The following is a 12592-nucleotide window of genomic DNA, read 5'->3' as shown; positions in this document are numbered from 1 at the left end:
TCGTTTTGCAGCATTCTGTCAAACCTAATCCCAGCAGTTTAAAAGAGAAGTACAGAATGTCTGAATTGCTCCAAAAAATGTCATCACCGTGTTTCTGAGTGCCAGCCCCCTGACTGTTTGCCGGAGATTGGTATTTTTCTTGTTAGGAGGGAAGTACGAACAAAAGTTCCTTTCAGCCTTACATGGAGCCTGTTTGCTCTGTTCCCTTATAATTACCAGTTTTTGTTTTTCCTATCCTGCCTCCTTACCAGTTATGCAATATATAATTTTGCAAAACTCTGAGAACTGTTTGAGTTACTTGCTTTCTCTAAAGCAAATAGCTAAACACTGGAGTTGATGCAAACAAGGAACTTAGCATCTGAAAGAAGTGTTAACACTTTATTTACATTTAAATTAAAATGGACATTTATTTATGTGTTCTGGTTCTGAAAGGTGTGTGGTACATCTGCAGAGGCCTATTGTTTATTCATGCTGTAAATCCTTTGAAATGTGTTAAAATGCTTCCCACTCATTATAAAAATCCTGCCACCCATGGATTAGGGCTTTGATGTCACCAATCCTGCTTCAAAGGGTTCTTTCAATGCTATTAATCACAGTTTAGCCTCTGAAGATATAGCCAGAGAAAACATTTGGACATCTTGTGCTAGACTTGCTAAAACTTTGAAATATACAGAGTGTCTTGCATATGCACAGGCCTGTATCACTTCCTCCCCATTCTGTGAGCCTTTATTTTGAAAAGCTGTTTTATGATGACTTTGCCTTCCTGGAAACAAGGCAGAAGTTTAGGATGCATCATACTGTATATTAAAAAAGGCAATGATGCCTTTCAAGAAAACAAAAACAAAAACAAAAAACAAACAAACAAAAAATCCCTTTTCACTGAGGAATTGAGTCAGTCTTTAAAAACCCCAAGGGACAAGCGGACCTGGAATTAGGCAGACATGTGTCAAAAGGTCAAAAAAGATACAGTCTCATCATTTTCTCATCTCTTTCATTAGTTTGTGAACTTAAGAGGCTGTCTAAACACTTCAGGAGCCACACAGTTTCATAGAAACAAGAGTCTTGCTGCTGTCTTTTTTTTTTTTCTCTTTTAAATCTGAGCAAGTCACAGAGAAATTGATTGCTCCTGATTGAGCTGTAAGCCTTTGTGCTGCCCTCGTTTTCGTCAGCTCAGTAGCTAAGGTCAGTGACATGCCACCTTATTGCTGACTTTCTCCTCCCTTTTAAATCAACACAGCACTCTGTCATGCCAGGGCTGAATGCTCCTGCAGGCACAACGGGTAATGAGCGGGGTGTGGAAAAAGTGTGGTGGTGTCACTATTTTTACTAGGGTTACGGAAGCTGATTTCCCACTAGATAGATTTTTCCCTGCTGCGCCTTTTAAGCAGTTTTTGCAGTGTGCGTTTCTTTCTCTTTAAACAGGTAACTTGGCACAGGCAAGAGCCAGAGTGACAGCGGCATCTAGGTCTTTGCCTCCACAGCTGAGTGCTGGGCGTATCAAGGTTAGTAGTGTTCCCTTTGAAAACAGACAGTTTTTCATAAAATATTACATTGAGACTACGGACATGATGCCTTAGCTGATGTACATGTTTAGTGAGCCTCTTACAGAAGTGAAAGTCTGGCTTCCTGTCAGAAAATGGAAGATTGGTGGGGAGCACTATTCTTTCCAACAGTGAGCCGCCTATTGTAGAATCCAGGCAAGAATCAATTAAGCACTGATTAATCTTCAGTACAACTATTCCTCTTGGTTACAGTGGAGTCAAGACTTTTCTCTGACAGTTTTGGCCTGAAAAGATACTTAATTAGGTAAAGTTTGATTAGGGTATTTAGCAGTATGAAAGGCAAACTACAGAAAGGATCTGTTCCTGTTTTACTCAGCCTGCAAGTCAGAAACCTGAGCATATTTGTGACTCTACAAGCAGCAGATTTGTTCAATATGTGAAAGCAATAATTTCCAGTGGCCTTGTAAGATGATGTGATGTCATACATGATTCTTCTCATACTATTTCAAAATTCCTATTTTTTAGTGATGAAGCATTTTGTTCTTTAGAGGTCAAGCTGTGTTTCCATTTTGGTCATCATCCCATAAATAGTTATTATACATTACTATTACTGACCATTGAAGTGCAACATACGAGTTGAAATATCTTGTATTTTACTTTGAAGATAGTAATTCTAAAATACAAGATTTTATTCTGATAGTCTTATTATGTTGTATTTTTTTTCTGAGAAGCCTCCTATAATAGTCTATTGTACTTGTGATTATTGTCCTATTATAGAACTGCATAGCCCCATATGCACATTATAAATGAACTAGAGGCAAAACAGAAAAAAATGCAGCAAAATTTCCTTTGTTTCAGTGTTTATCAGAACATTTTTATTAGAAATTTCAAATATTTCTGTTCAAAAATGCTTTGAATTTCATCATAGTCCATAAAGCTTTTACAATTAAATTCACAGCTCCATGCATGTAAAGAGAATTCTTATGGTGCTGATTTTAGTCTGGTTTACTGAGAAAAAGTGTCTACATCTTCCTCTATGATTTTGCATCTTACTATATGTCTTACTCTGTCTCTCTCTTTCCCTCCTCCCCCCGCCACCCCCTCAGAAAACAACAAACAAACAAAACCTCTTTTGAACACAGTAGGCCATAGCGAACTATGTTTGACAGGCTCAAAGATTATAAAATTCTACAAGTTTGGTGAAAATAAACAGATGTGCAAAGGAAGGACTGTTGTATTGTCTGAACGCAGTAGCATAAGTTCACCCTGTACTAGATAGCAGGGATTCCAGATGTGCCTGACAAGTAATCAGTGATGAAACTCCAAGAAAACATGCACTTGGAGCCTAGGCTTTCTTACACAGCCAAGCATCCAATTTCGAAGCTCAAATTCATAAGCAATTTGGCTTCAGTATGGTGTTATATTCATATTGTATTTGATTCAGTGTTCTTTGGGATTAAATTGCCTTTCTCCTAACACTAAATGTCAGCTCTTATTCTGAATTTACTGAATTGACACTTATTTCAGGGGTGAAATACTTTTTTTTTTTTTTTTAACTTTGCTTTTAAGAAATACAAAGTGAAGCAAAAATGCCACTTTCTTACTGGGGTGGGATGTTTACACAATGGTTTGTACTTAAATGTTGCATTTTTTTTATATATTTAAAACCTCTATTATATAGCCTGTGTAACTGGGTATACTGAAGAGGGGGCTGCTTTTCCCTGGCTTTGATCAGCCAGTAATGTAGTTAATCCTGGTTCCTCCTTTCCGGCTAGAATGGTGGCTGTTCAGCTTTTTGAGGGAGGTCATAGTAAGCATTGAAGTTGTCCCTTCCTCGGTCATTATGGACCTCAGATGTGCTTCTCATTTGCAGGTGCACTGTAGTATCCTCTTAAAAACCCTTTCCTGAATTATGGAGTGTCTCTCCAACCACTGTGTTTACCTACTGACATACAGTAGCATCTCTGAGCCCTGTGGAAGCCTAGCCCCTGAATCCAGTTTGTCTTGATCCCTACTGAAATACATTTCCAGTTTCCAGACCTCTGAATAGGAAAAACAGTCATTAACAAAGTCTCCCTAACTTCTTTTAAACAGCCAGTATTCAGGTCTTACCTGACCTCTGTCAGAGGTTTAGATACCAGTTCTCAAAAGTCTCACCAAGATAGTTCTGAAACATGACTGTGTCCTTCCCCATGGATATCCCTGCTGTTCTGGTTTAGGTCATTGATGTTTACTTTGTCATATGAACTTTCAAGATGTTTGATGTTATCTGTGCTGATAAACATTTTTTCCTGGGATATATTACAGAATTTTCTGTGTCTTTAAAACTCAAATCAAACTGTGTCTTTGTATCCTCATGTATTAATTTGAATGCATGCTAATGCCTGTACACCACTTCAGGCAAGAACATTACAGATTACAAAACCATATTGAAATTTTTATGGTTACCCTTATTGAAATCTGTCTGCCTTTGCACCATCTGTATGCTGAATCTTTTCTTCACAAGTTTTTTCTTTTAACTTCTTTCCCAATAGAAAATCCATTTTCTTGATATAATACTACTTAGTGCTTCATTTCCTTTATATTTTACATGCAGTCTCCTAAATCTCTCCTGAAGGTAAGAGACACAGTTACTTTATTGGGAATGGTAATCTTGCAGCAATTACATATTGTGTTCAGAAGAGTGGTCTTAAGACAGCAAGCTTTGGAAATGATCATATGAAGCAAAGTCCAGGAAGTGTAGTACAGGTGCTGACAACAGCATTATCTGGTTTATACAAATGCCACCTGGTCAGAGCAGATGGTAAACTGCCACAAAGCAAGCGAATACTGAAATGTTGTTAATGCTCTATGCAAACTGGATGCTAGTTGATTTTCTTTAATTTTGTTGAGCTGTAGTACAGCAACACAATCTGCTTGTGATTGGTAACCATGGTTATAGTCATTCATAAATTCTGGTTTAATTTTGATAAGAACAGCTGTACTGACAGTATAACAAAAATATATGAGGAGCGGTATGGTTGCTGGCTGTGTATATGCTCTAAAAATAATTCTGTAATCTATGAAAAAAGTGCTGAGAAAGTGACGTCCGGAGCTATAACAGTTTAGCAGAAAGAGACTACTGAAACTTTCAGCATCAAAATGGTAATTTAGAGTAACTAGTAGTAACCACAAAAACAGATATGAAGTTCTACACTCTGAAAGTCATATTTTATGTATTCTGTTTGTCACTTGTTATCTGATGATGACATTTTTCCATACATTGCCAAAGTCAAACAGCTTTTTGATAATTGACTTCCTGGTCATTATAAAAATAGAAACTCTTCTTATACAGAAAATAAGACCTGATGGAATTTATGGTAGTGGTGACAAGAGGAAAGCTTTTTAAAAGTCAGCTCATGAAATAAGGCACTTTGACAGCTACTTCATTGGTCTGGTGCTGTCTTATGACAAAAGTGAGAGATCACGTCCAAGCTGATCAGAAGATCCTACCAGTCGAGGAAGATTTTGTAAATGAATGCATTAACAGGGGTATAACATATAGGAAGACATAGATGAAGTAATATTTCTTGTTTTGAGGAGGTTGGGAGATGAAGCTACATACCTATTGCTACGTGGGTTCAGAAAAATGTCAGCACAACTTCGAAAGGCCAAGTGGCAGCCTAGAAATTACCTGTGTGCTTATATCCTGTGTCTTTAGCTACCTCACACAGTAGTTGCACTTACAGACATGTCCTCTTTTATAGCGGGAAGAAACACAAGGTTAAACAGAATAACAGCTTAACGTTACTGTTTCCTTAATGAAATATTAATTGAAGCATGTTTACTGAAAAAAGGGCATGGCGTGCAGGTTTTTTTTTTTTTATGTAGAATTGCTACTACCTGACCTGTCTCAGCACATGTTATGAAATGAAAAAGCAACACTGCTGACCATGACAGCTATGCTATACTCTATGGTAGTTCACAAACATGTTTTCACTGAAAAGTAAGCACTAATGAAAGAAGTGCTGCTGACTGGGTGACTCAGATTATGCTCTGTGTTTCCCAAAGGGGCTAGGAAATCAGCAGTGGAAAAGGCATTTGGCAGAGTAGGGCAGAAAGACTGTTTCCTGTAGATGCCCCACTACTTCCATTCTCCTTTTCTTGAGCCTTGGTGTAAGGTGCAGGAAATGCCTTGGTGTACAGTGTGGAATTAGAGAATGAATTTTGTCATTTTTATTTTCTTCTTTCAAAACTTTTTGTTTTGTGTGCGCATGTCTGTTCTATCCTTGCTTACAGACTGAAAAGAAGTAAATGATGGATTCAGAAGACCTATACATTGTAAATAAATGGGTGAATGTTTTTCTATTATGGCATTCTTTATTTTTTTACTCACTCCGTTAATAATATCATAATAGGCCAGTTCCCTTCTAAATCAGAAAGCAGAGTGCACAAGGGATGCTAGCAATGGTGAAAGAAGTGGCCACAATGCATTTTGTACGCTCGCTCTCTTGTTTAAAGCTACGGAAGACATAAGAGTCCTAGTTAGGTTTAGTAAATCAAGAGAATTTGTGAATCTTGGCAATGTTAACCTGCTAACATTTGAGAGATTCAGATCAAAAGTCTTACAGCGTGGTCCCCAAATTCAGGCCAGGCTGGTGTGATACAAAAACAAGCCCAGTACAGACGTAATTCATACTCAGATCCTCTACATCAGATGCATCAGTAATCAGAGAGGCAAAGTTAGTCAGTTTGAAATTTTCCTGCCAATAAGACCATATTGAAATTTTGCTGCTTTTGATGCTTTTAGAGCCCATAGAGCTGCCACTGAAACCAGCATATATCCTGGCCATCCTACCTGTGCTGAGGTCCTGCTGAATGCATGCTCGAGGCAGTGATTGCAATGAATCCTGAGCCCAGCTTTCAGATCTGAGATAGCGGGTGCTCAGTAATTTTGGTGGGATAGCTCTAGCATTTGCGTTTTGTCTTCCAGGTTGACACAATGGAGGTGATGCGACACCCTGAGGAAACAACTAACATGAAGCGGCAAACTATGGCCTCCTATTTTAGGGTATGATCTTTGGCAATGCAAAATGGAGGAGACGGACAGTGCTGTGCTGGCCGCTTGGGTCAAAGATCTCGTCATGCTTTGAGAGTGACTGTATTTGCAACAAGTGACTAATCTTCAGGAGGGTAGGAAGCTGAGGATGGAGCAGAAATATCAGTAGTTAGAGGAGTCCCTGGAGAAGCAGATAGGTAAAACCTAATCATACTGTTTTTATTTTAGAGCACAATGGAAGGGAAGAAACTATTTTCCATGTCAAGGGATAGAATGAGCAAGAAATAATGAGCTGGCTTTTCAATAGGAAGGTGTGGTGTAGATGTTCAGAACCTCGTGAAGGGCCATGATAATACGGCACTGCCTTAGCTTGCCAAGGGAGGTTGTGCAGTCTGCATCCTCTGTGATTGTGAGAATCAGGTTACACAGAGATGTGCCTGAAATGGTACAGATATATCCAGTGCTGTCTTTGAGGAGAGGACTGAACTAATGATTTCTTGCAACCTCTTCTCTGTGAGTTTCTGTGTTCATTTGATTAACTGTAAAGTTGCTTTTCCTGCTGCGGATATTATTTGACCAAATGTGGTTAGAGTAGATATTTAGTTGGGACATTTGTGATTTAAAACTTTTTAATTTGGGCCATTCTTTACAATAGACAAAGTGATGTGAGGAGTGGGGACGGGAGAGAAGGAAGAAATAACAACTGGAGGTGTTTTGTTTTGTTTTGTTTTTGATAATTGAAAATTTTAATGGATTCTTATTTTAGGCAGAAGTTAAAAAGTACAATGTCAGTGCAGATTAAAAATTGAACAATTAAAATATTAGAAAAATTAAGAGCTTTACAACTCCTTGAGATCTATTCAAAACTTATGTGCTACTTACAAATACACCTTTCCTGCTTGAATATTTGTGTTGTATGTTTGAAGTCTGTGTATCTTTCTTTTCCCCTCTAGTATTCCCTCATGGATCTTTTATCCAAAATGGTTGTTGGACAGCCTCACTTTATCCGTTGCATTAAACCTAATGATGATCGAGAGGCACTGACATTTTCTCACAAGAGAGTTTTAGTGCAGCTAAGATACACAGGAATTCTAGAAACTGTCAAAATACGTCAAAAGGGGTATTCTCATCGCATCCTCTTCGAAGAGTTTGTGAAAAGGTAAGACTGTTCCCTTCTGAAACATGGCACTCATTTTAAAACTCCTTCAGTAAAGTATATCATATGTTTAGATACAGACAGTTACAGACATTTTTTTTGTATATGTATGGCCTGATTCTAGTGAGAGCAGTGACTGTCAGAGGTAAGTGCTACAAGCGTTAATGCTCTGAAGGAGAAAAGTCAGTGTGAGACCAGCAATAAGCACTTAGTTTTCAGTAACTGGTCTGTCCCGGCGATGTATGTTCATAGAGGCAACATATGGCAATGTACATCGTGCTTCAGTAATATAATGACTTAAAAAGGTAACTGAAGAATATGCACGTGATACAAAAGTTTTGAAAAAGGTTTTCTGAGAGTGTCAGTCTCAAGATAGAGGACTTTAATTAGATCAGACAATAAAGCACTAATGTCTAAAAAATATATATATATCAATATTGATATCAAACATACCACTCTGAAGAAGAAAAAAAAAAAAAAAGGGAGGGGTTTCAAAATATATTTGTGAATAGGGCATCGAATGATTAGTTACAGACTTCGGGATGTAGAAAAGCCATACTGGCAGAATCTAATGCATGAATTCAAAACTGTATGGTTGTGCCAGCATGATTCCCTATGCAGACTCTTCATATAAAAATATTGGCCTTCCTCCTCCTGTCCACCTTTCTCCTTTTCCCCTCCTTTTCCCTCTTGTTCCCACCCACTTCCCCTTATTTTGCCCAGTTTTTCCACGGGTGTTCCCAGCAGACCAGCTGGAGAGCAGCTATGCAGAAAGTGCCTGGGGGCCCTTAGTGGGCCCAAGCTGGCTGCGTGCCGGGCCTCACCTCAGGGCCAGGAGGGCCAGTGCTGTGTTGGGCCACGCCAGAAAGAGCATTGCCAGGAGGCCCAGGCAGGTGACCTTTCCCCTCGAAGAAGCCCTGGTGAATGCCAGTGCTGGGTCCCCAGTGCAGGAGACCCACGGATGCAGTGGAACAAGGCCAGGAAAGGACCAGGAGGTAGTGAAAGGGCTGGAGCATCTCTCGTGAGGAAAGGCTGGGAGAGCTGCTGTTCAGTCCAGAGAAGAGAGGGCTCAGAGGGATCTTATCAGTGTTTATATATATCTGATGAGGGGGTGTGAGGAAGATGGGACCAGGCCAGCTGGACCATTGGTGTCCAGGAAAAGAACAAACTGAAATTTTTGGACATGATTTTCCTCCCAACTCTTCATTCGTAACATGACTAATTTTAGTAAAGTCTAAAATAGGATTAACAAAGGGATTTTGTTTTGTTTTGTGATTACTGACACATCTTCACAACATCCTGAAGAGGCCAAAGTCAGAATTACTAACCTTAACATTTATCCAATTTACACGTAAGTGAACTAAGCTTAACTCCATTGAAATTAGTGTAAATTGAGAGCAGATTAGGCCTCCTCTAATCAATAGTTTATTTCATTTTAAAGTACACTGAATTAGAGTATAACCTTGAAAAGTAATGGTAATAAAAGCAGTGCTGGCTGTAGCTTTCTATCATGCAGATAAGGGCAAGTTGTGTTTATCGTCTTGTCAGGTATTCCCCAAGTTTTTAGTCCAACCTGATACAATTATTTCAGGAAAGAGAGTAGACCTGGAAAGCGACAGGACAGGGGGGAATTCAGCAGCTTGCCCAGCAGCACATCTGACTTTCTGAATGAGTTCAGACCCTGAATGGAAAGGAGAAGGGGGGCTTGGTGTTTCTGTCTCCAGGCTTTATTTTAAACAACTTCTATTCTGTTTTGCTGTTGAAAAAAAAAATCATGAAGAATGTTTAAAATAGGTATGGAGCAGGAAACATTTAGCTTCAGCTTACAGTTGTGACTAATCAAGTGTTCTTAGGCACTACGCAGTTGAATACATAAAAATCTTTGAGAAAACAGGTCAAATGCTAAACAGATTGGCACTTCTTTATTCATAATCAAAAAGACATTAGGCAAGTATGAACAAGAGTTTCAAAATGTCAGTAAATCTGAGGATATCAAAGATTTTCTAAGCTAGCAAGTTAATTGGTATTTTGATCCTTTTGAGTAACTTAACAACAAAAAGGATGAGCCAGCACTTTTTCTCCCTTGATGTTATTAAACAAATAGGTGTGCTTCTTATCTGCCTGTTCAATAATGCTGTTTTGTAAACTCTTAGCAGGAAATATGAGGACAAAACAATCAAAGGCAGGGAGCAGAGCCATTCAGGGTTTATCAGGTGGGAGGTAAACAAAAGATAAAGCTCTGTTTCTTCAGTGTTTCTCTTCGCTGTCTACTGTTCTCATTTAGAACAGATTATTTCACAGTGTTGCAAACCTGGAAGTTAGTTAAAAAACAGATGGTCAGGAGAAGATTTAATTGTAACTCATTCACACACAATTTATTTAACCAAGAATACAACCATCTGTTTTTTATATTTTTTATAAACATTATCGTTATGTACATACACACACATAGGTGAGTATGTGTTGAGTAGGAAAGATAGTGCTGTTCAGTGCCTGTAAACACCATAGCCCTGTCAGGTCATGGGCTCTGTCTTGTGCTCGCTGCCACAGAGTGCCTGTTGTAGCAGGCTGCTGCGAAGCACTGTGGCCCCCTTGCTCAGCAGCTGCAATCGCAAGTTTTGGGTGCCGTTTGCTAACCCGAGCTGGGAACCAGGTGAGCTCAGCATGGGGGCCATGCGGTGCCTGTGAGCAGCAAAGGGTGGAGGGTGTCTGCTGGGGAACTGCTCCAGCAGCCCAGGCGGATGGGGTGCTCCGTGCTGTGTGCCAGTGTTCAGGCCCCAAGAACCTCACGTGCCATGTTGTGGAGTGCAGGTGGGCCCTCCTCCAAGATCCCCTGCGTAAGCGCTTCTCCTGTAGTCTGCCATGTACCGTGTCATGTGCTGAAAGACGGGAACCTTGAGAGTGTGGTGCTGCTAGGTAGTGTCAGGATTCAGGTACCTCATGAGCACACAGGAATGTGTTGAGAAGTTTTGTACAAGTTTCATAAAAGGATTGTTAGCTCTCTTTCCTGTCTTTTTACCTTTTCTTTGCCAGCCCATGTTTGGGTAGTTTTGGTCTGCAGTAGTGGTAGGATGCACTTTTTCTATGAATTGTATCCTCAGCGTAGCCTGATGATGCTATTCTGATTGTACACTGGGGGCAAAATCCAGTGATATTATCGAATTGTGGTGATCCTAAGTGAAGTAGAGTGTCCTTCTATAATTTTACAGTGCACATCGGCATAAGGATCCTGTTGGGGATATATTTTAAATAGAAAAACAATTGATCATTACTTTGGTTGAGTTAGTTGTGTGGAATTGCTACTGCCTTTACTTCTGGAATGCAGAGAGAACTTTTGTAAGAGCAGTTGGTAGAGTAGTCAAAGGTTCCAGTCAAATGCTATTTATTGATCAGTTCTACTGTTCACACTTAAGGATGGGAGGGGAGAGGAACTGAACTGTTTGTTTGCAATCAGTTTATCCAATCTAAACTTACCGACACTAAAATGCCTTGTCCATAATCACATGCATGGCATCATCCTATTTTTTTTCATTTCTTAGCATACTTGATTGTCTCTAACACTCTGCATGTCCTAGCTTTGCAGTTACAGATGTAGTGATAAGGTCAACTTTTAAAAAATATAATTTAATGCCCAACTACTGTTAAAAAACTTAATTATATTTTTAATATTGATATTAATAATAGGAATATTATTACGTGCATTCACTATGGTTTCTAAAACAGTATCAGTGCTAACACTCCCACCTAAGTGGTATCTTATTTATACAGAAAGCAGAGCCTTACTTTAACCTGCAGCCATTTGAGAAGGCTGCTCTAGTAGTAAGACTGTTCTTATCTACTTAGGCTTTCTTTAAGTCTTACTGCATCTATTTCCAAAACATGTAATTTTTTTTTCTTCTCTAATTCCAAACATTTTAAGGTAGAGATTTTTGCAGTGTATATCCTTCATGATTTTTTGTGTGCATTAAAAATTAATAATATAATGAATGTCTGATTTAAATCCAAAGTGGATTATGGTGAAATTACCTGTGTTCGCTAAGGCTCTCGTTATTCTTTCATTAAGACCTTTCATGATTATGAAATGACACATGAAGAACTGTAAATTTTATTTTTTAAAATTGAAATAAACATTAATAAATTAATATAAAAGAAAGCAAATAAACAATAATAAGTTAACATAAAAGATCTCTGGAATATTCAGGATCGTGGCATTTTCTGCTGGAATTGCAAATGCAAATATGGAATATGCCCTATGTGGCATTTGTGTTCCCAGAGAGTTATCCTGAGCATATCATGTCAAACTATTTGTATATTTGTAGTTACACAAATGGAAGTAGGAACCAGTTGGAAAACAGAGCATTTGCTAAAAATAGATAAATAAATAAGGATTTGAGTTTTGGGTCATTATTTTAGAGACCCTTCATTGGGCAAAATGCAAACTCCAAAGTTAGTTCTGAAGCGCAAGTAATCAGAAGGGAATCACTAGTCTCGTAGTCCTTATTTCTGATAAATGGAGTCCCTTCTGCCCTTGGATTTGTCATCATAACTGGGAAGGAGTAGGAACACTTGATGGAGAGAATCCGACACACCAGCACATTTAACCAGTCACAGGAGTCTTCTGTGCAATGGTCAAGTCAGCAAAGAATTTAAGAAAATCACAATTTAGAGCAAGTTTTTATGAAATATTTGAAGACAGCATGGTGATGTGGTTACATACAGAAAATGAAGTTTTTCGCATGGTTTGTAAAAGCTACTGCCCTTCTAAGTAAGCTCTTTTTTTTAACATAAACATATGAGACATAATAAGACATAGAATGTACATAATGTAATAAGACATTTAGTCAAAACAAGATTTGGTAAAATAGGATTAGATTTGAGAAACTGCCACTTTTTTCA

At 38.7% G+C, this 12592-nt stretch overlaps 1 protein-coding gene across 1 annotated transcript in view; it reads left to right on the top strand.

The window, feature by feature from the left end:
- MYO3B (myosin IIIB) overlaps positions 1-12592 on the top strand; it is a 185294-nt gene that overhangs the window by 109681 nt on the left and 63021 nt on the right. Inside the window, exons 27-29 of the mRNA XM_088540356.1 lie at positions 1423-1502; positions 6475-6552; positions 7494-7699. Of these exons, the coding sequence (XP_088396482.1) occupies positions 1423-1502; positions 6475-6552; positions 7494-7699 (364 nt within the window). The remainder of the gene's footprint in view (positions 1-1422; positions 1503-6474; positions 6553-7493; positions 7700-12592) is intronic.

The sequence above is a fragment of the Tinamus guttatus genome, unplaced genomic scaffold (genome assembly GCF_059628265.1).
Source record: "Tinamus guttatus ecotype Peru unplaced genomic scaffold, ASM5962826v1 Tinamus_guttatus_pri_ptg000060l, whole genome shotgun sequence".
Lineage (NCBI taxonomy): Eukaryota > Metazoa > Chordata > Aves > Tinamiformes > Tinamidae > Tinamus > Tinamus guttatus.
This window is presented reverse-complemented; position numbering and strand designations above follow the sequence as displayed.